Source organism: Phascolarctos cinereus, unplaced genomic scaffold (assembly GCF_003287225.1).
Source record: "Phascolarctos cinereus isolate Bilbo 61053 unplaced genomic scaffold, phaCin_HiC Scaffold_3;HRSCAF=262, whole genome shotgun sequence".
Classification (NCBI taxonomy): Eukaryota; Metazoa; Chordata; class Mammalia; order Diprotodontia; family Phascolarctidae; genus Phascolarctos; species Phascolarctos cinereus.
In genome coordinates, this window is record NW_027555736.1 from 161097619 (window position 1) to 161121083 (window position 23465).

General features: G+C 40.3%; 1 protein-coding gene across 4 annotated transcripts in view; it reads left to right on the forward strand.

The window, feature by feature from the left end:
• Positions 1-23465, forward strand: part of ATOSA (atos homolog A) — a 128075-nt gene that overhangs the window by 9569 nt on the left and 95041 nt on the right. Inside the window, exons 1-3 of one of the 4 annotated variants that reach the window (XM_020981038.2) lie at positions 18296-18554; positions 19577-19691; positions 22728-22784. In XM_020981038.2, the coding sequence (XP_020836697.1) occupies positions 19676-19691; positions 22728-22784 (73 nt within the window). In that variant the 5' untranslated portion in view covers positions 18296-18554; positions 19577-19675. Of the gene's footprint in view, positions 1-18295; positions 18555-18926; positions 19209-19576; positions 19692-22727; positions 22785-23465 lie in introns of those variants that run through there. The other 3 variants (XM_020981029.2, XM_078151251.1, XM_020981057.2) reach the window with 3 other exon arrangements.

The window sequence follows — 23465 nt, forward strand, 5'->3', positions numbered from 1 at the left end:
ATTTTTTGAGAGGAATCTAATCTACTTTCTCTTTCTCAATTCTGCACCAAGGTCATGAAGTGGTTAACCTTGAAAAGTGGGAAATGGATAAAAAAAAAAGACATTGAGTCTGATTACCACCATTTCTTGGATTTGTTTAAATATTGTGAATAGTTGCCATAATGAGGAAACTAAAAGAGCCCAGACATCACCTTAAGAAGCAAACACTTGATCTATTTGCCAAGTAGAGAGTCATAGTACCCAAGGGCAGCACTAATTTATATAAGCTTATTTGCAAATCATTATGAATGAGGATAGTGAAAGATTGACCAGTATTAACTCATAAAACAGTGAAAAACAGCAGAGGATGAAGCAAGGTTGGAGAAAGCATGCCAGGAGACTTAGTTAAACTAGTTATTTCAAAACATTTATAAATGAAATAGGAAGCAGTACCACTATGTTAAATGGAACCAGTTTTCTAGCATTTCTTACAGTAAGCTCTTCTCATCATTGATAACAGTGGAATCACCACATTGGGATTTTACCACCATATTACCAGATATTCTGTGTAAGGAAGTGAAAATGGCACTGAAGATGAAGTCAGAAAGAGCAGTCTGGACTGCTTTAAAAGATCCTAAAATAAAGGAACTAGCCATTTGACTGGGGATGGAGAGAGGTTTAATGTATCCATGTGAATGAGCAATTTATCTATAACTTTTTTTTTTAACATTTTTTTATTTTTAGGCAATTGGGGGTAAGCGACTTTCCCAGGGTCACACAGCTAATACGTGTCAAGTGTTTGGTCTGAGGCTGGCTTTGAACTCGGGTCCTCCTGAAGTCAGGACCGGTGCTGTATCCACTGCGCCACCTAGGTGCCCCCAATTTATCTCTAACTTAATCTTAGATAGTTGACTAGGGGTCTGAGAAGCAGTGCTTGAATCCAGGTCTTCCTGACTCCAAGAAAGACCACAGTGCTGCCTCTTGTCTGTGATAGAGTTACTGAAAAATTCCAACTTAATTGGACTATTGGCTTAATTCCGTTCAATTTCCTTTTCCAGATTTGATGACCCCTGCAAATAATAAATGACTAGATCTACAAACTATTGCAGGATATAATGCACAGACCAAACCTGCCACACCAGAATTTCAATTCCAACCTCACTGGACCATTGACTTAATGCCATAGTAGTTCCTTTTCCAGACTCGTTGGCGTTTTCAGATAGATGGCCAAGCCTACGTACTATTGTAGTAAGTAATGCACAAGCCAAGCAGTTATGTGAGAATTTCTGGAGCAGTCCTCTTTCTACGAAACTGCCCCTTGCCCCGTGCTCAGTAGGTGAGGAGAATGTCCAAGGGGGAATTCTGGGACGGGCTCATGCATTTTCATTGTGGCTTGTCGGTTTAGGGATAACTGGGAGAAAATTTCCCCATCAAAAACAGTAATAAACTTGTCTTCTGTGCCAATCAGAAATACAGTTGTTTTGAGTTTTGGTGCCTCTTTAAGGAGATGTCCTGCTAACTTTAGGTATCAGGCTTTAGGAACCCAGGAAAGGTTCCCATTTTCTGGCTACTAAGAAAAGACCAGAGAGAATGGAAAATTTGCAATGGACAGTTACTATTTGTTTTTTAATCTTGGGGCCATGTTTTCTCTCTTGGAAAAGAAATTAGCATTAATTTTAGCCTTTATTAGAAACAAGACATTCTGTTTCCCAACTCTGGACATTTTCACTGGCTGTCCTTCATTCATGGAATGTTCTCCCTCTATATCTCTGCCTTGTGGATTCCTTGACTTCTTTCAAATCCAAGCTAAAATCTCACCTTCTACAGGAAGCCTTTCCTCATTCCTCTTAATTCTCATACCTCTGCCCTGATTATTTCCTAGTTATCTTGCATGTTGTCTCTCATTCTAGACTGTGAATTCCTTCAGGGCAGAGACTGTCTTTTGCTTTTCTTTATATCCCCAACATTTGACACAGCGCCTGGAACATGGGAGCCACTTAATAAATGTTGACTGATTGAAATATTTGTGTTTTTACTTACAGGGTGAACAAGTAGTATGCTTCAGTGTCAATTCATTGATAATTCATTGTTTCCTGAATATCAGTTTCCATCTTTCTCCATTCTTGGATAAGTTTTTTTTTTAAACAGTTGGGGTTAAGTGTCTTGTCTAGGGTCACACTGCTAGTAAGCATCTGAGGTCAAATTTGAACTCGGGAGCTCTAAGACCAGTGCTCTGTCCATTGCACCACCTAGCTGTCCCTCCATCTTCCTCCATTCGCATGGGCTGATGTATTGCTTAAATTTCAGCTTTCTTGTTAATTTAATTAAATAATTTCTGCCACCAGTCTTCAGTTTATCCTTTTTCCTTTGGTGTACGTTTTCTTTTTCATGTCATCAGTCATGTGTAAGTACTCTGCTTGTTCCTTTTCCTAATACTTATTTCAGTAAGTTTCATCTTGTTGGTATTGCTGTTTATGGGTACTGAAGTGTAGCCTTCTATACATCAGTGGATATGGAACTCATTGTGGTATGGGTAGTTTCCTTCATTGTACAGCTTCCTTGCCTAGCTATACCTCGTCCTTTGAAATCTTCTCTTCTTTCCCCACAAACCCCCTACAGTGGGGTATACTTTGGTATACCCCCGATTTAATGTGCAGAGATTATCTTGGAGATGTTTCATGGTGTGATACTGACCTGTTGCATCCTGATGAAGAGATAAAAGAGAGATCAGTGAGAAGCCTTTGCAGCTAAGATAATGTGAATTTCTTTACTGTGCATAGCCCTTGGAGAAGCTGGGCTGCATTTTGAGATCATCCTCTGTGGGAAAAAAAGCTGAGTATTTTCTGCTGTTTTTAATGAATAACTTTCTTGGTAAACCGGAGAATATCTTTCTGAAGTATAGTGGTTCCGGGAAAGACAATTTCCAGGAAATCCATGCGCTGGATTGTGCTTGTATACTTTAGAACAGATCACAGTTAATGGGTTTTTTTCTGTGATATCCTGCAAGCACTGTCCAGTTCCTTTAGACTTTAGAGTCTAGAGTATGCTCAGGAAGGGGAAAAGGATAAACATTTATATAGCACCTACTATGTGCCAGGAACTGTGCTAAGTGCTTTTTATAAATGTTACATCATTTGATCCAAATAACAACCCTGAACAGAAGGTGCTATTATGATTCTCATTTCACAATGGAGGTAACTGAGGCAAACAGGTTAAGTGACTTGCCGAGAGTCACAATGCTAGTAACTTTGTGAGGCCAAATTTGAATTCAGGTCTTCCTGACTCTAGGCCCAACACTCTATCCATTGCACCACCAGCTGCCTTGAGGTAAATCTGAAGACTATTTCAGAGTTTTTGTTCTGCTGCACTGACCATGGTGATATTCTCGAATTGATAGAATGAAGCAATGACTTGATTCAGAGCAGTGATATTATGAATTTCCAGCTGTGAGCTATTCGGAAGGTACACAGTGAGTTGAATTGAGCTATGCTCTCTTTCTCTGCTTGCAAAGAGTGTTTCATGTTTGCTCTTTCTATTGTGTGTGACATTCTCATTAGCGAGAGAACATGTTTTTGAAATACCGACCAACTATGCTGAATGGTTTAACAAAATCTGCAGGTGCAGAATTTCATTTCTGTACTTTAGGCTAGAGAAGGTGGCTTAGCTTGAATCTGCTTTATAGTGTTGCAGTGAGACAGTCCTGTAGGGCCTGAGATCACATCTACAATTGTCTTTTTTGTCCCGTTGAGCTGTTGGGTTCTGATGGAGGCCAGGCCAGCAGGCAATTTGATTTATCACAGATGTGATACAAATTTCTCTGTTATACTTTATTCACAGCACATGAAAAAAATGAGTTACACTGGGAGGTCTCCTTTGCACATGTGAAAAAGTCCTGGAGATTTTCTGCAGCTTTTCCTGAGACTTTCCTGTAAACTAGACCATGCACATGCACACGTGCATTTTTCTTTTTTTTTTCCTTAACAGTATTTTTTTCTAATTACAAATAAAAATAGTTTTCAGCATTTATTTTGCAAAATTTTGAGTTCTAAATTTTTCTCCCTTTCCCCTTCTCCCCTCCCCAAGACATGTACGATCATGTTAAACATATTTCCACATTAGTCATGTTGCAAAGAAGAATCAGAACAAAAGGGAAAAACTACAAAAAAGAAAAAACAAAACAAAAAAGTAAAAATAGTATGCTTCGATCTGCATTCAGATTCCATAGTTCTTTCTCTGGATGTGGTTAGCATTTTCCATCATGCATCTTTTGGAATTGTCATGGATCACAAGTAGCCAGAAAGAAACAATTTAAATATCATGGAACCACAGTCAGGATTATGCAGGACCTTGCATCTTCTACATTAAAAGTTCGGAAGGCATAGAATACAATATTCTGTAAGGCAAAGGAGCTTGGATTACAACCAAGGATCAATTAACCATCGAAACTGAGCATAATCTTTTAGGGGAGGAGATGGATACTCACCTAAATAGGGGACTTCCAAACCTTCCTGATGAAAAGACCAGAGCTCAACAGAAAATTTAACCTTCAAATATAAAACTCAAGAGAGACATAAAAAGGTAAACACGAAAGAAAAAAAAACCCAACGTATTATTAATAAGGGCAAACTGTTTATATCCCTACAGGGGAAGATGATACTTGTAACTCTTTTTTTTTTTTTTGCTTAGGCGGTGGGGTTAAGTGACTTGCCCAGGGTCACACAGCTAGTGTTATGTGTCTGAGGCCGGATTTGAATTCAGGTCCTCCTGAATCCAGGGCCAGTGCTCTATCCACTGCACCACCTAGCTGCCCGGTGACACTTGTAACTCTTAAGAGCTATGACATTTAAAAGAGGGTATACTTAGAGGGCATGGGTTTAAGTTGACTTTGATATGGTGATAAAAAACCTAATTAAGCAGTGAAAAGGGATTGTATTAGGAGAAGAAAGGAGGAGGCAGACAAGGATAAATTACATCACATGAAAAGGCACAAAAACCAAATACGGTAGAGGGAAAGAAGGGAGGGAGATGAGCATTGTTTGAACCTCACTCTCATCAGATTTGGTTCAAAGAGGGAATAACATAATCAGTTAGGTATAGAAATCTAATTTACCCTATAGGAAGTAGAAAGGGTAAAGGGAAAAGAAAAGGGAGGGGGCTAATAGAAGAGAGGGCAGACTGAGGAAGGAGGTGATTGAAAGCAAAACTATACTGAGGAGGGAAAGGGAGAAAGGAGAGAAAAAAAGCAATAGGGGAATAGGATGGAGAGGAAGACATAGATAGTAATCATAAACTGTAAATGTGAATGGGATAAACTCTCCCATAAAAGAGAGACGGTTAGCAGAGTGGTTTAAGAGCCATAATCCTACAATATGTTGTTTATATAAGGAATTGTCATGGGTCATTGTATTCACGTGCATTTCTAAAGTCCACAGTCCTGGAGAGGGAGAATTTTTTTTGTTTGCCATTTCCTTCTCTAGCTCATTTTTTACAGATGAGGAAACTGAAGCAAACAGAGTTAAGTGACTTGCCCAGAGTTAGACAGCTAGTAAGTGTCTGAGGCCAAATTTGAATTCAGGAACTCAGACTTCCTGACTCCAGGTCCAGCACTTTATCCACTGCCTCACTTAGCTGCCCTACATTTATTTAGAGGTGAGGAAACTTTCCCCAAGGTCACACTGGTATCAAAGGGAAGATGTGAGATTTGAACCCAGGTCCTTGAATTTCAAATCCGGCACTCACACTTTCTCTCTTTGGGCTCTTTCAGTAGGGATTCTGTGATGTTCTTTTAATATGCTTTCAGCAACAGTCAGACACTACCACTGTCTTAATGTGCCTCACGTACAGCATGTGTGGGCTTCTTCCATTATATACTCTGGACAACACCCAGAGAGAGACTGCTCCTAGAAATCTCATTGTATTGCATCAAACATTAATGGGATGATGATGTTAAGGCAGTCCTCCACCCAGCTGCTACTCCAATGCCTCATCTTGGCATGAAGGTATGATGATAATGTAAAGTAGTTCTCCACCCAAGTCCTATTCCAATGCCTCATCCTGGTGTGAAGGTGACTCTGGCTTCTCAAAGGCTAATGCTACTGGAGTACAAGTTCTGGCTGGTCCTGCCAAGGTAGAAGCACTTCCAGGATAGAGAAGTATCCCAGCTAAGTGTGGAGAGGCTCACCTCCTAGTTGGCTAGGGGGTGATGCTACATTTGGTCACAGCAAGCCTAAAACACTCTCTGGTAAGGCAGTAGTGGGGTTACTATTTGTGTCAATGACAATCTGATGAAATTACATATTGTTGATGCCTTGAATCATGGCAAAAAGAATTCTTTTGACAGAGATGATGTGAAATTCTCTATCTTGAGATATACATAATTAGCCAGTATAAAAGTTAATGGCCAGTGTTTTTTGCGTGGTTATGGTGCTGGTGATGGTGTTTTTCATGTGTTCAGAGAGCTGTACTTTGAAATGGGGGAATATTGAAGGGTTACATTTTTGAAAATCTGTCATGAGGCTTACTCACATAGCACTAGGTCCCAAAGGAAATTAACAAAAATGTATCAGCGTCCCTTAAAGATAGGGGTTAATAGTAAGTAGTCAAGAAGAATAAATGAACAGTTAAAGAGCAAGTGAGTGTGAAGCCATATGTTACTGGTTATAAATGCAGTTTGAATTTAAAGTATAAATAAGAGTGAGCATGGTGTAAACGGAGAAGGGCTTATAGAGAAGATATAGAGACGTGAGCTGAACAGTAAAGGATTTATGTAGAGGCAAGATAGGAAAAGCATTCCAGGTAGTTGTAGCAGCCTGCGCTAAGGGAATGAATGTGTTTTAGCCTCAAGTGAGAAGCTAAGATTTAATAAAGCAAGAGGTGTATCTAAGTGTGACCCATAATCTCTGAAAAATTTGAAAGGCAAGAGAATAAGTTTATAAACAGTGCAAATCTGTAAATACAAGTGATTTATATTGTTGAACAATATCTATGTATCTATATGTATAATAACAAAAATAGACATCAATTAATATTTTAGAATTTGATTTTCAGTAATAATAATAGGTCTCTAAGAAATCTTAAGAACAAAAGAATGTGCTTCTGAACAATAAAATCCATAAATACAAATTATTTCTGTTGTTGAAGTCTATATACAGTAACAAAGATAGAAATATCAATTAAATTATAGATTTTGATTTTAGTAATAATAAAGATAGGTAGTGTTTACATAGTGCTTTAAGGTTTATCAAGCACTTTACAAATGTCTCACTTTATCCTCAACAACCCTAGGAGTAGGTGCTATTGTTATCCTCATTTTACAGATGAGAAAACTGAGGCAGACAGAGTTCAACAGACTTGCCCAGGGTCACACAACTAGTAAGTGTCTGAGGCTGGATTTGAGCTCAGGTGACACTAGATATTTTGGGGATAGAATTCTGAATGTTTAGCAGTCATATAGTAGTCTACAACCTTCATTTTACAAAGGAAACTAAAGGCCCAGTGAAGTTAAGTAAATTTGCTTGAAGTTTTCAATTCTAGTTTTCAAAAGAATCAGGATTAGAACCCAGTAGATCTGTCACTTCATTAGTGTGTATGCTCCTTCCATCAGTATAGCTCGCATCGCATCCATCCATAGCTATGTAATCCTTGTATAGGTCTTTCTAAAGACCTTCTATGGAAGATCTCTCTGCCCCTAAATGCTAGAGTTCTGTTGATAGTGTACGGTTCCACACTTAGGTGTATATCTCTTAACTCTTACTCTTACTGAATGACCAGCTCATTGCCTTTTCTACCCACACAGGTCATTGATTGTGTCTTTTATACCACTTTTCATGCTCAGATCATCATTGGTAATATGTTACAACCTACTTATGGCCACCATGTAGCTTTCTATTGCCCTTTGAGTCACCTGTAGTTTAGGGGTTTTTTCCTCCACATATCATGGTATTCCCATGATTGCCAGCCATGTAGCATCACTGGGAGAATATTGATGTTTTTTTTTTAAATGGTCATTTTTTGCATTTTACTGCTTGGGATTATTAAAAGAACTGCAGTTTTTTCAAGTATAATCCAGTTAAATGCCTTCGATGTACTCAATTCTGGCCCTGATTTATTACCCCCTTGTAGTGTTTATCCAAGATAGCGTACTGATAGACTAATTTAGCGTTCTAGTTGTATGTGTCAAAAACTGACCAATATACATTCTTTATCCACTTTCTTTCCTGTGCAGATGACGAGGTTGATCTCTTTTGAGGTATCCCAGATCTCACTAAGGAGAGAGGGCACGAAGTACTTCACAGCTCCATGTAATTAACCTAATGTCATCCACAATCAGGAACATATGAAGAATTTCTTCATTTATGAGTAATTCCTCTAAAAAAAATTTCACAGGACATCTTCCGTGTCACTGTTGTACACTCTTTTGTATAAGAGAATACATTTATTTATTTTATGATTTGCTTGCTATCAGTACTTTGAAGATCACAGAACATAGTGATTTCTGTGGTCACATCTGTCATGCAGTCATATGAACTTAACATTTATGGAAGGCATATTGTTTGCAGAAAGGCCTTTAAAGGCTGAACTTGCTCAGTTGTTTTTTTTAAGTAACAGACAATAGGCGCTGTAGGTTATTTTACACTTTTCTTTCTCTTAGGCAGTTGTGTAACTGAAAATGTGGTCTGCTGTAGAAAACGGCCTACAGGTCAGTGGCTATGGCTCAGGCCTGTATTGAGAATAATTATAATAATAGCTGACCTTTATATAGTGCTGACTATGTGCTCGGCATTGTGTTGAGAGCGCTTTGGATAGTAGATCTCCTGAGCTCTGGCATTCTAAGTTGCCATAGTGATACTGATCAAGTGTCCATGTTAAATCTGGCACCAGTATGGTGCCTGTAAAATCACATTCCCTTCAGTATAGATTTCTGTTGTTGGTTAGGGCCAGGTGTGGTTCCCACTATCAACAAGTGCCACTTTCTCCATAGCAGTTATTGGTGATGTTGAGTTGTTTCAGCCATGTCCTATTCTTCATGACCCCATCTGGGGTCTTCTTGGCAAAGATACTGGAGTGGTTTTACTATTTCCTTTTCTAGTTCATTTTACAGATGAGGAAACTGAGGCAAACAGGGTGAAGTGATTTGCCTAGGGTCACATAGTAAGTGTCTTAGACTGGATTTGAACTCAGATCTTCCTTACTCCAGGCTGGGGCACTCTATCCATTGTACCACCTAGCTGCCCAATGTAGTAGTAATAATAGATAACTATTTAGCACATTAATCTCATGCTTTCAAAGTTTTCAAGACTCATTCCTCCTCACAACTCTGTGAGTTAGATTTTGCAAACTTCATCCCCACTTACCTGATAAGGAAACCCAAGCCCTGAGAAGTTAATTCACATAGCTAATATTATTGAATTCTCCCAAAGCAGAGGAAGGATTTGGACCCTCAACTTCTGGCTCCAAGGCTAATTCCCTTTCACTCACACCTTCCAGCTTCTTTCAAGATAGATGGAGTTCATTTGCAGGGGTTCCACCATTATCCGTGTGAGAACAGATAACAACAAAAATGTTGGCAGATCTGTTCTAGTTAAGGTCAGTTTGTTAGGGCCTTACAGTGTCATTTGCAAATGCTCTCAATATGATCTGGTTTAGCTAGAGTTCATGCTAAAGCTTCCTGCAAATTTATTTTCCCCTTACCTTCTTTATGCTGTTTTGTGAAACAGTACTTCTCAAAATCTCCTATCATCCCCCTTCAAAATGCTGCAAGTAAGCTGTGTTCTAAATTGGTGTTGTACTTTGCTGCCATGTATCTCCATCTGACAAGATCAGACCTTTATTGGATGAGGCAGTTTTTAGACTGTTGCAGCAACTTTCCACTGGTTAAACTTCTCAAAAATAATGGTGATAGTACCTTACCATCAGCTAGTTTAGATAGTTCATTTTCCATTTTTTCAGTCAACAGCCTTTTAAAAGATATTAGGTTGGAATTGTTGGACTGATATCCAATGTTGTGTTTTCATCTTCATCAGTTAATCAGTCAATCAACACACATTTCTTATAGTCCCACAACGTGCCAGGCCTTGTTCTAGGTGATGAAGACAGAAGGGCAACAGCCTCTGCCTTTGAGGAGCTTACGTTCTATGAGGGAGACGCTATCTGTACATATAAATATATACAAACTAAACACAAAGTAATTTGGTAGCAAGGCACTATCAGCTGTATAGGGGGAAGAGGGTTGTATATCAAGGAAGGCCTTATATAGGAGGCAGTGCTTGAACTGACCTTCACAAGAAAAAAGGGACGCTTAGAGGTGGAAGGAAGGAAGGAAAGCATTTTTGGAATGGAGGAGACTGAGCAGAGGCAGAGAAACAGCAAATGGAAATTTATGTGTTAGGAATGATAAAATGGCCAGTTTAGCTGAATTGTTTGTAAAGGGAAGTAATGTATCATGAAGCTGGAAAGGTAGTCTGACCATGGCAGTGGTAGGGTACCACTGTCTGCTGCCTCTTTCTGACTCCCATTCTTCAGTGAGTGGGACTAGTCTTTTTCTAATTCTTCCTCCAAAGCAGATTTTCTCCCAAGTCACTGCTGTTGACTTCTTTTTTTAGGGGAGGGATGTTTTCCTTGACCTTTCAGGTGAAGGACAAAAGGACTTTTGAGGTGCTTCAGACAGATGTTGTGGAGAAAAGCAACTCTCTGCTTTCCAAGCCTTCTCCTCCCACCATACTTATTGTTGCTTCTTTGTCATTTGCCCAAGGAAATCCAGGACAGTCTGGACTTATTTTGATCTCAGTTTTGGGGGAGTTAATAATATGTTTTCAATAAAAGTCTTCTTGGTCTGTTTTGAGCCCCCAGCTGGTATCCCAGCCATTGAAAAGAGTTTCCTTATCTCTTTGTTCATAACTGATCATAGCCTCCTTCTTCATGTCCTCTTTTAATCCTCCCAAAAACCCACCCACACAGTGAAATATATTTTAGACAAAGAAGCTTCTTTCTGAAAACATGTGGCCAATACAGAAAGCAAAAACACTTTTTTTTTTAAAAAGGAATAGGAAGTAGGCTCACTGAGAAAGCCAAGTGCTAAGTAGGCAGTGGGGAGGTGGGAGTTTCGCCATTGTTGGCCTTTGCTAACAGTCTGTTCTCTTTTCATCTAGGCATTCTCTCTCGTGAAAGTTCGAGGTCAGCTGCTACAACAGTGGTTGCATCAGTGGCCCTGGGAGGCAACTGCTCCCCCATCCTGTCTTTGTCTCTTATGCAGCCAATGTCCCATATTGTCCCATAGTTTATTGCTCATCTTGCTTCTTTCCTGAGATAATCTTTCTCCCTTCTTTGGGAGGATGGGATGGGGAAACCAGCTGTCTTTTCTAGGGGCAGTCCTAGAACTTCCAAGTGTCCTTGGATCAGACTATACTGATAATTCCTGTCCTACAGTCTTCTGTCCCAGCTGCATTCCTTGTTCCTTTGTTAAAAAGGGAAACTACAATAATTTGGAGCCAGTTTGTGAAGGGCTTTGAATGCCAAGCAGAGTGATTTATGTTTGACCTCACAGGTAAACTCCAAATCTGTGGAATAGATTTCAGATGCTATCTAATCTAATCCTCTTGTTGAGACATTTCAGTTATGTCCTACTCTTCGTGACCCCATTTGGGGTTTTCTTGGCAAAGATACTGGAGTGGTTTGCCATTTCCTTCTCCAGCTCATTTTACAGATAAGGAAACTGAGGTAAATAGGGTTAAGTGATTTACCTAGGGTCACACATCTAGTTAGTATATGAGGCCAGATTTGAATTCAGGTCTTCCTGACTCCAGGCCTGGTGTTCTATCCACCAAACCACCTAGATGCTTCTCATTTTACAGTTGAGGAATTTTAAGACCCAGAGAGATTAAGGCCCCATACGTAGTATGCATGAGATGTGGGATTTGAACCCAGGTCCTCTGAATTCAGAGCCACTATTCTGTAATAGGGAGTCACTGGAGTTTGAGTAGGAGAATGGACCTTATATAGGAGGAAGTGCTTGAACTGACCTTCACAAAAAAGGAGGGATGTTTAGAAGTAGAAGGAAGGAAGGAAAGCATTTAGGGAATGGGGGAGACTGAGCAGAGGAGGAGGTATGGGTTTTGTGTGTGTGTGTATATACGTATATGTATATACACGCATGCACATGCAGGTACAGGTTGTACTTGTATTTTAGGAATATTATTTTAGCTTTTACGTGGACAATGAATTAGAGAAAAGAGACAGGGCAGAAAGACCAATTGGAGGCTATTGTAATAGTCCGGGGCTAGGAGATGAGAAGGGCCAGAAATAAGGTTAGTGGAAAGAAGGGAATGGATATGAGAAATGTTGTAAAAGTGTAATCATTAGGGTCTGATAATTGCTTGATTATGGGGGTGGGGATTGGGAAGACTCTCCTCTGACTTATTTAATCAGTAGTCCCCCCTACCCCCCTCCGACCAAGACAGATATTCCTATGGTTTTATCTGTCTTTGGGAAAAGGAGCTGAGCTTTTAACCTCCCTTCTCATACACTTCTGTCCTCTTCTAATCACAGTGATTATTCTGGTTGGAGACAATTAGAAAAGGCTTTGTCTCACTTTACTGAAGCAAAAAAGTTGCAGCCTGATATCTCTGTGGTCTTTCTGTACTTATGCTGTCTAATGCCTTCCAATTCTGTTGTTAAAGAAAGTGTGATATGTTGTCATTTCATGGTGTGATGTGGATGCACTATCTCAAAGAATTCAGAGTCAGACCCCCTTTAATCCAAGTATAGGCATTTATTGAGGACTGATACCCTTCAGAAGTGGGCTAGATTCCAAGAGGCACCAGCAACTTAGTAAGACAAGACAGGCAATTTTATAGTGTAATAATGCTGATTACATAACAGAAATTTATGAATATTAAAAAGGCAGAAGGGATTGGTTAAGGGATTAGGTAATAAATAGAAGGGAGGGGTCCTTTCTGTGGTTCAGTGGTCAAACATCCTGTTCGTGCTACTTTCTGATTGGCTAACTGTTGTGGTCCTGTCTGGTCAAGATGGATAGTTAGGTATTGTGGTCCTGTCTAGGGCTAAATGGATGATGTGATTGTGGGTTGAGTATGGGAACACACCTGTTCAAATGTGTGAATTGAACCTGGAGGCATTGGCTAGCTAGGGCAGTGGCTCTATTGAGTCTGGGGCCCTGAGGTGTGGTTAAAGCCAAGATCGTGTGGTTAAATCAAGACATTCCTGCTGTTCAGTGGGGCCCATGAGGAAGTTAGAATGTTGAGGCTGTGGGCAGCTTTATTAGGATTCCATCATGATATGTTGGCTGTAGACTTTTAATAGTTTCCAAACTTTTGGCCCCTCCAATTTTATACCATCTTTGGCAGGGGCTATAGTCTTCCTCGTTTCTATATTCACAGTGATGTTGAGCCTGGAGTCAGGAAGATCTGAGTTCAAATCCAGCCTCAGACACTTACTAGCTTTGTGACCCTAAGCAAGTCACTTAACCTTATTTGCCTCAGTTTCCTCATCTGTAAAATGGAGTATCTTTGCCAAGAAAAATATTTTAGAGTTGTCAAAATCCCTAGAGATTATATATATAGATCAAGGATTCTTAACCTGAATCTGTGAAACTTTTTTTAAATATATTTTGATTAAGGGTATTTCAATATAATTGATTTCCTTTGTATTTTATTTTATGCAATTCTATGTAATTCTATGTATTTAAAAACATTCTGAAAAGGAATCGATAGGCTTTACCAGCCTGCCAAAAGAGTCCATGACAGAAATAAGGTTAAGAACTAGACCCATCTCCTAAATTTACAGATGAGGAAATTGAAGTCCAATGAGGTGGTTTGACTTACTCAAAGATAAACACAGTCATGAGCCCAGATTCAAGCTTAGGTCTTCTGACTCCAAATCCAGTGTTATTTTCCTAGTACCATGCTTTCTTTATCTTCTTCCACAGATCTCATATATTTCAGCCATCTTTGTGGGTTTTTCTTTGCTCATTGTTCACCCTAAGCATTTCAAAATGAGATGACAAGGTATCCCAGGAAATGATGGTACTTGTTGCTTTTCAGCACATGACAAAAAAATGCTTTTATGGGCTTCTTTGAGGAAAACCTTTTTGCCCCTCTCTGTGTGGAAAAATGACACTATGGATATAGTTTGTGTACCTATTGGTTGAGTGTTGGTACACCCATGATACTAAGAGTTCAGTTAATATTTGCAAATGGTCTAAAAATGTGATTCTTAGGCCTTTTTGCCATCTTTTCCTTCACTCCACCATTGTGGAAGCAGAAAAGGATCGGAAAAGACTGGGTGTTATTTTGTATTTTTATTTCTCTTGAGTTGCCATGGACCAAAAAAAAAAGTCATCATCTAGCAGCCAGTCTTCTGATAAGCTTCTCTCCACTTAGCCCTACCATCAATCAATAAACATTTATTAAGCGCCTACTACATGCTAGACAGTAAATATGGGGATACAAATATTAAAAAGACAGTCCCTGCCCTTGAGAAGCTTACAGTCTAATGGGGAAAAAGAGGACACAAAAGAACTGAAAGGGGTATGGAAAAGAGTGAGGAAGAGAGAAGAGGGGGAAAAAAAGAGGAGAAGAGGAAAGGGAGAAACTCTTAACTCCACTTTACAATCAGAGGGCAGAGGTTACTGATAGACCAATGAGGTGTGCGTACTAAGTCTGATAAAATTTTATAATATGAAGAGGTTCCTGATGACAAGGAATTTGGGGTATGAAGGGAAAGAAAGTCCAAAGGAGTGCAGCTGGGTGAGAAATGAAGAGATAGCTGGCTTGAATACCCTCCTTAAACTTGTTCTCAAACAACAGACACAATCTGTTGCTGGGACGGTATTCAAAGACTTTCTAGTTTAAGTAGGACCTGCCAGAGCTTTTATTCTACTGGCATCTCTTTCCTCTGTCACAGTGAGGCATCTTAATAGGACTTTTGACGACTATCTGACACCACACTTTTTTCAGAAATCTCAAGTTTTCACATATCTGGATCATGACTGATTCTAATACATCTACTGTATACATGAGGCTGTACAACAGTCTGTGTCAGTGTTGCTTTAAAATAAAGACTCCTTCAGGGGGAAACTCTGACATCATTCTCATCATGTTCTCTGAGTAATGACGATGTGTTGGAAAGAGCATTGGAATTAAAGTCGGATCTGGATCTTAGGCCTGGCTCTACCACCAACTAGTTCTGTGACCTTGGGCAAGTCATTCAGAGTCTCTAGGCATCAGGTTCCCCTCATCTAAAATCACATGGTTGAACTAGAGTATTGATTTTGTAGTGAGAGGACCTGGATTAAATTCTGGCTCTTCCACTTACTACCACCTATCTGTCACCTAACCTCTCTGGTTTGCATCTTGGTTATCTGTAAAATGAAGAGAGATTGGATTAATTGTCTTCTAAAATCCTTTCTAACATATAAGTCTATGATCCTAAATACTAACTTTCAATTTTTCTTTAACTCTTCAATTTTCCTTCTAGTGTAAAGAGCCCAGGATTTGGCAATAGAAGACCTGGGTTCGAATCATAGCTCTACCACTTACGGCTTTGTGACCTTGAGAAATCACTTAACCTCTCTTGGCCTCAGTTTCTGAGAAGTGAGGGGGTTGAAATAGATGATGTGTAAGCATCCTTCCAAAGTTAAAATCCTATGATTCTATAATTATGTTTTCCACCTTCTAGTTCACATACACATTTTCTCATGCTTAAATACCTTAAATTTTAGCGTGCTTTTAAAATGTTTATTAAGGACTTTCACTGGATAAAGATTTTTAGTTAGGTAAATATATCAGATTAAGACAAATGAGATCACTTATGTCCCCATATAGTTAAACGTGTATCTGGGGCAGCATTCATTAGTCAATTTGTGGGCTATCTAGGCCCTTTTTTCCTTTTAGCTATTTTACTGTTGTTAAAACACCCCCTTCCAGAGTGGACAGGAGAAAGGAAAGGAGCTGAGACACAAATTTTTGCCTCTTGTTAACAACCATTCTAAAAGGGAAATTAGGTTGAAGCTAAAATTAGGTTTCTGGATTATTTTTAACCACAGTCTTTCTGTCTTCCATTGCCAAAGATAAATGAGAGGTCAAATCAAAAAGCATTTATTAAATTCCTGCTATGCACTGTGCTGCATTCTGGGAATACAAAGAAAGACAAGCATCCCCTACCCTCAAGGAGCTCACAGTCTAAAGGGGGATTTGAAAATATGCACATAGTTATATACAAAAACAAGATATACAAGGTATTCCAAAAGTCTTAGTGCAGTTTTAAGCTTATTAAGGCTAAAAGGATAAATTGGTGATAATTACAGAGTAAAGGCACTAGCATTAAGAGGGACCAGGTTATTATAAAAAAAACCCCAAAAAACCTTCAATTTTATATGTACACTCTGCCTTATAACATTCAGTGTTCCCTAAGTCAAATCCATTGGAATTCAAAATTTTGCAGCAATTGAATAGATTGATAATCATAGCTGTTCACCAAGGGAGAATTTCAAACTATACAATATGACAAAAATATTCTGTTGAAAAGTGAAAAATTCAGCCTTTGGTTTATTCTGTATCAGTCTAGACACAGTCTGAAAGTATGACTAAGGATTGAAATTATAACTTCTATTTTATTCAACCCGTCCAGATACCAAAGTACAGTGCTTGGCCCTTAGAGCTTAAGAAACTTTTTAAATGCATGCATCTAGAATTTGTTTAATCATGTTTTTCTTGTATTTTGTAACAGATCTTTGATTTATATTTCCTGGGGCAAAAAACAAAAACAAAAACCCACAACATAACCAAAACAAAACAAAAAACTAACCTCAACTGATGTCCTATTACTGTACAGTAATAGGATTCCATTACAGGACTACATGAGTCTTTTAAAGACCTATTACTTGTGAGACCATAAAGCACTGCAAATCTGATTTCCTCTTATGTCACTTTGTGGGTTCACATAAAAACAAGCTCAAAAGATCTCTTTACCCCATCTTACACAAATTGAATTGATGCTGGTATCAGAGGCACTTAGGGTTGACTTATTTTTCTTTTTAAACGATTGGAATGCTTGTTTATCGTGTTTATTCACTTGCTTTCACAATGACACAAACATCAGCACCTGAAATGTCATCACGTCGCATTGTTATAGCACCACAACACAATTACATCTCCAAGCAATGTAATAACATTGTGTCAAGTGTCACCCTGCCATGACTCAGTGTTTTGGGAGCTGTAAAAATTTATTTTGGGAACAGCGAGTGTCCCGAGAGTCAGAGAGTTTGCCTTACTAAAACTCATCAGTGATTTAGGGAGAAACTGGCAGGCAGGCTTGGGGGGTGCTGGGGTGGTGGTACAGATTCTCTGCTTGGTTATAAAAGTGCTAGCACGTGGATCCAGAGTGCATGAAATTGCCTTCTCCGAGGACTCCGCATTCCGCCCGGGGGCTTGATATTGACTCTTTGCTGGGATCTCGGGTGGAGTAGGCGGAGACTATAATTATCTGTCGGGTCCTGGAACCGTCTCACTCCAGGACTTTTTCCTACTTATACCAACGTCTAAACAAGCGAGTTCTTGGAGTCCCGGGGCCCTCACGCTCTCCGCGTCCTCCTGCCGGGGGAGCCGAGGGAAGGGCAGGGGCGGCCCTGCGGGACTCGGGGCCGGCGCAGCCGAGCGAGCCTCGGACTACGTGGGCTTCGCGTTCCAATCTCAGTGTCCCCTGGCCGGGGCACCCGTCCCCTGCCCCTTCTTTATGCAGGGTGGAGGAGGAGGGGCACCCACGGGTCCATACATTTCCCTCAAACTTAGACGTCCCGGCTTCTCCTCCCCCCCCCCGCTTCCCTCCCCTCTCCTCCCCTCTCCTTCTCTCTCCTCTTCTCTCCTCCCCTCTCCTCCCCTCCCTCCACTCCCTCCACTTCAGGTAGTCTATTGCCCTGTTGCTCTGTTGCTATAACAACCCGGCGCCGTCCCGGGGGCTCGGCCGTAGCTGCCCGAGAAGGAAGTGACGACAGGGTGGGTTGGCTGTTGTTGGGACACGTGACCCGCGCTGTGTTTTGACAGGGCAAACGGGAGAGAGAGAGCCCGAGTGTGAGGGGAGACTTGGAGAGAGCGAGCGAGCGAGCGAGAGCCCGCGGGGGTTGGGGGGAGTCAGGCAGGAAAAGCGAGGCGGGCGGACCCCGGCAGAGTCCTGAGAGTGAGCCAGGCTGACCCACTGGACCGGAGAGCCAGCGGAGGGGAGCCCGGGAGCGGGAGGCTAGGTGCCGGGCACGGGGGAAGAGGAAACAGGCAGGAAGGAGGAGTGTAGGGAGGGGAGGAGAGAAGAGGAGGCGCGGGGGGCGGGTGAGATTAAGGGAAACAGAGGAGCCGCGGGCTCGCCAGTCTCCGGCCCCCACGGTCCCCTGAGGCAGCCGCGGGGGCCGCCGCCTGACTTTGCTGTGGGCCCCGCTGCCCTCGGAGCCTGCCTTCGGTTTAAAGCGAGTGAGCGTGAGCGAGGCGGGATGTGACCCCCTTGGCTCCAGGCGCAGAGCAGAGCCGAGGCAGAGGCGGAGAGTCCGTCTGTCCGTCCGTCGGTCGGCGGAGGTCAGAGAGGGAGTGAGGGGGAGGAGAGGCAGCGGGCAGCCGGAGCCGAGCGCCATGAGAGCCGCGCTCCTGGAGCGGCAACGGGGGCCGGTGCTGCGCTCCGTGACCGGGGGCTAAAGGGGAGCCGGGGAGCCAGGCCCGGGGGGGGGGCTGGGGTCAGGCAGAAGCCATTCCCCCCCCCAGAGACGGGGAGTGGGGCGAGCGCCCAGCTGTAAACCCTGGGACCAAAATGAGTCCCTGAAATCTGATTTCTGACCCAGTGACGGCAAGTGGACCGACTAGACCGGGGGGGGGGGCAGGATTGGCCGGAGGTCTACTCGGGCCGGGGGTAGTTTGTTTAGTGAGCTGTAGGTGGGGGGGGCGGGCTTAGGAGGAAGGCGAGGATGCCCCTTTCAGACCTTCTTATTGTGTGAAATTGGCTGGGGGAGTGGGGGCTGGGGAAGGGAAGGTTGTGCTAGACAGGGTAGACTGGGGTTACACAAGTGAGGTTGAGAAAGAGTGTGTGTGTGTGTATGTATGTATGTATGGGGGGCTGTTTGTAATCAGGAACTGGAGGGCTTGAAGGGGGTTTCCCTTCTCCTGGGCAGCAGGTAGAAGAATTAATTCCAGCCATTCCCAGAGGTTTCGGCTCCAGCCAGCGTCCTTTTCCAAGGGGTTAGTTAGCTTGTTTGGATTTTTTGTTGTTGGGTTTTTTTTTTCCTCCACTCTACCTCCAGGTTATAAATAGATCCCCCTCTCGGTACAGAGAGGCTGTGTCTGTGTCAAAGAAGGACACTTTGGCCGGGGAAGCCTAGGGGTCGGGGGAGGGAAGAGGGGCACTCATTGGGGGAGGGGATAAGGGGTGGGGGAGGCGGTTCAGAGAGTTTTGCTTTTTTCAGACCTGCCGCCGCCGCTGCTGCTGCTGTCACCATAATGAGTGCCAGGAAGAGGCCTAACTGCTAACAGTAGTTTTCTTGCAAGGTCTGCCTTTTACAGTGCCAGATTAATTTCATTTTATTTTTCTCCCTCCTTTTCCCCCTCAGTTTTAAAAATCTAATTAGGAACTGCAGTAGCGATCCTGTTGAAGAAAGGACCCACAGGAGTATTTTATCGAGAATCCTGGCTGGGAATTGAACTCGAAAATGAAGCCAGACCGAGGTAAATGATGTATTTAAGAAGGGTTTTGTTTTGTTTTTTTCGTTCCTAATTTTAGAAATGTTAACCTCATTCTGTGGAAGGATCTTCATTCTTTTATTAAAAATGTGATGACTGTTTCTGTTACGGCTGATGAGAACGAGAAAGGCACATAACATAGAGCCTTTAGTGAGGGCAGTTAGAATCTCAGAGATGGGTGAAACATCTATAAAAACACTAATGAGGCTAGTATTTAAAAATTCAAGCTTAAGAGTGTTGCTGTAGCCTAAGATAAAACATGCCAGTCAGGATAGAATGGACTTAGAGGTGATTTCACTACAGCTTGAAATAATTTTCATTCCTTAAAGCTGTGGAACCAAAAGCTAGGAAACCGTTTTAAACAAATAAAAATCCACCTGTAATTCTGAAGATACTGCATGATAGTCATAAATTTGATAAAGCAGAATGTTCCAGATGATGGCATTATTGCATCATTCTTTTAATTTATACTTTGATGGTTGTTATTTTTGTACTTTAAAGACAAACATTGAAGTTGAACATGTAGTACGGTGTTGTTTGATTATAACTTTGATACGTGAAGAAGCTCTGCTGGCGCCCCTAGAGTTAAATTTATGATTTCCTTTATAAACCTGTATTTTTAGGAATTATGACAATAATGTGTAGTTAGTGCCTTTCAGAGAACTCAAAGGATTAGAAACTCTTATTTAACTTTTAAGGTTAATAACAAAGACTACTTAATTCCTAAAAATAGGCATTTATACTGGAAGTGAATTGGTTTTTATTTTGCTTTTTTCAGTTTTCAAAAAAGTCATTTAGTTCTTTGTAAATTTATGATTATATTGAGCCTTGGTTGTTACTGTTCCTAAGTTTTTAGGTCATACTGACTTTAAGTATTCTGAATTATCATATCATCAATTAAGAAGTGGATTTTTCCCTTATAGTACTTTCCATTTTAATAATGTGGATCCTCCTGTTTTTCATAGTACTCTGTCATTTGGTGTATTCCGAAATATGTAACATATAGTAAAAGCTATAGTTAATAAGGTCACTGAAATTATTTTATGTTTGGAAATACTTAAATATAGGTAAGTGCTTTGCTTATATGTGAAAACTTAGTTTATTTCGGCTTAGCAACTTGCTTGCAGAGCACCAGGTTTACCTGTTAGATTACATTAGATTTTGGGAAAATGTCACCAAGGTTAATAATTACATCTCAGAATAAATAAGAAAATAAAATCAGTTAACATTAGCTCTTTTTGTTAAAACTTAAAGGTGATATAACTGTAGTAATTTGAAATGTAGTGTCTGACTAGTTTCTATTTTAGTAAAAATTGGTGTCAAAGAGAAACATAATATTTTCAGTTTAAGATTACTTACTAATATTGTTTTCTTGAAGACGTTAAGTCTTCCTCCTTGACATTTAGCTTTAGAATTTACAGTAAAGAAACATGAAATTGCATATAAAATATTTTTATTCTATTTCATGATACTAAAATACCTATAGGCAATATTTAAATACATTAATTGATTACAGTAATGCTTCCTTTATCCAGCAGCATCAAAATTAGGGAAGGAATTGTCCTCCATTAGTGAGTTTTCCAGATAATTGAATCTTATCTGATTAAGTACAACTTTGGATTAAATTGATTATAGATACTATATCAATTTTTCTGCTTTCTTAGAGTATGCTGATTATAATTTAATAGTTTATTGATTCTAGTCATCATTATTAATACTGATTTTTATGCTCAACTGTTATATAGCCATGACCTCAGTGAGGCATGGAGGAACACAGTATGTTTGCCCTTATATTAAGTGGCCCCAGACTGGTAGGTGTTTTGAGTTCTTGTGTATATTTTTTTGTGGCTTTACTATATTAGTCTCTTCCATGTTGGTTATCACTGAATGTTGTTGGCAGGGTGTTTGCTTCTTGTGGTTCTCAACTTCTTTGTTTGCTTTAGAAAAATGTCTGAAATAAGTGAGTAAAGTTTTGAATGAAGATCTAAAGATCTCTCTCCTATGAGCAGTTATAAGCTATTAGTATGGAGTTAGTGATAATCTATTTTGGCTACTTGGAAGCCCTCTTAGTTTTACTTATTGGTTTTTAGTTGTATTCTAGTGAGTTATTTTTTTTTTCTTTTTCTTTTTTTTAATTAATTTATTTTGATTTATCAACAATCACTTCCATATGCTTTTGAGTTGAAGATTTTTCTCCCCCTTTCCCCCCCCAGACGGTGCACAATCTGATATAGGCTTTACGTTTACATACCCATTAAACATATTTTCACATTAGTGAAGTTGTAAGTAAAAATTAAAACCAATAGGAGGAACCATCAGAAAGATGAAACAAAACTCAACAGAAGGTAAAAATAAGTGATAGTGATTCGACTTCCATAGTTCTTTCTTTGGATGTGGACAGCGTTTTCCATCCCGAGGCCTCTGGAGATGTCTTAGATCCTCGTAATGCTGAGAAGGGTTCAGTTTAACAATCTTAGTCGTTGCATAACATGGCTGTTATTGTGTACGAAGTCCTCTTGGTTCTGCTCACTTCCTAGTGAGTTATTGTTTATGGTGATAATTTAACTGCATGAAAATCAATAGTAGGCTGAAGTCAGTATAGATATGGGGGAGGGGGGAAGTAGTATATTGATCAGGAGAAGAAGAAGTCAGGCTGCTAGCTTACCAACCAGTTATTTCATGTATTTTAGGCAGTCTGCAATGTTCATACTTCAGTGCTGAAGCGCTGAATCCATGATTTTGTGTGTAGGTGATCTGCAGCTGAATCCACAATTAGTGTGTAGGGCCACTAAACCTGTGGGCCACAGAATGACTTAGAAAATCATATATTGACATTATATTGTATTGTATTTTCATTTTTGTTACAATTTCATCTGGTTTGGACTACCTTTGGGTGTGTTGTGAGCCATGGGCCACTTTCTGGCCTGCAAACCACAATGAGTTGCTGTAGTTTAAAAAAAAAAAAGATCTGCTGGACATTTGTGTGGTGATAAGCCTTTCCTAACATGTTTATTCTTGAAGGACCAGTCCAGCTGTACAGACCATTGAGAAGTTCACGTTCAAGGTCTTTCCAGCTTGGTAAGATGTGCTAGAGACTATCTTCTGTTGGCATAAGCTTTGAGTACCCAAGGTCACTGCATCACAACAAGGTATCAGAGAATGGCTTTAATGGATACCGGTGTTTGTGTTAAAACACACATTAGTAAGACATAAATGTTTTTATGTGCTATCAGATATATAGCATAATTTCACAGAATAGGAAGCAATCAAGTGACTTGATTCTGTTGTAAATTAATAATAAAGAACTCTGGTCATTCATAGCTTTCTATGTCATGGCCCTGAATGTTAAAGTAAAGGATATTGCTTAGAAATTTAAAAAGCTATAAAAGGATGCTTGACTTTGGATAAAATTAATTTCTGTGTGATATTATCCTCCATATTGTTTTAGTTTCATTGTGTTATTTCATTTGCATATAGAAGGTGGCAAATGTGGATTTTAATGCATGTTTTATATCTGGGAATGTTAAACGTTAAAAATGGTGGTGAGTGAAGGTCTGGTGTTGGACAGATGAGGTTAAAGAAGAAATATGGTTCTGCCATCTACTTCAGAGTATATAGGCATTATTTTGTTCCCCTTAGTGAATTAATCAGTATAAGTATTTATTGAATGTCTGCTGTGTACATAGCATAGTACAAAACTCTCTTGGGGTACAAGAAGTAGAAAACATGATCTCTGCCTGTAAGAAACTTAAGGTATTT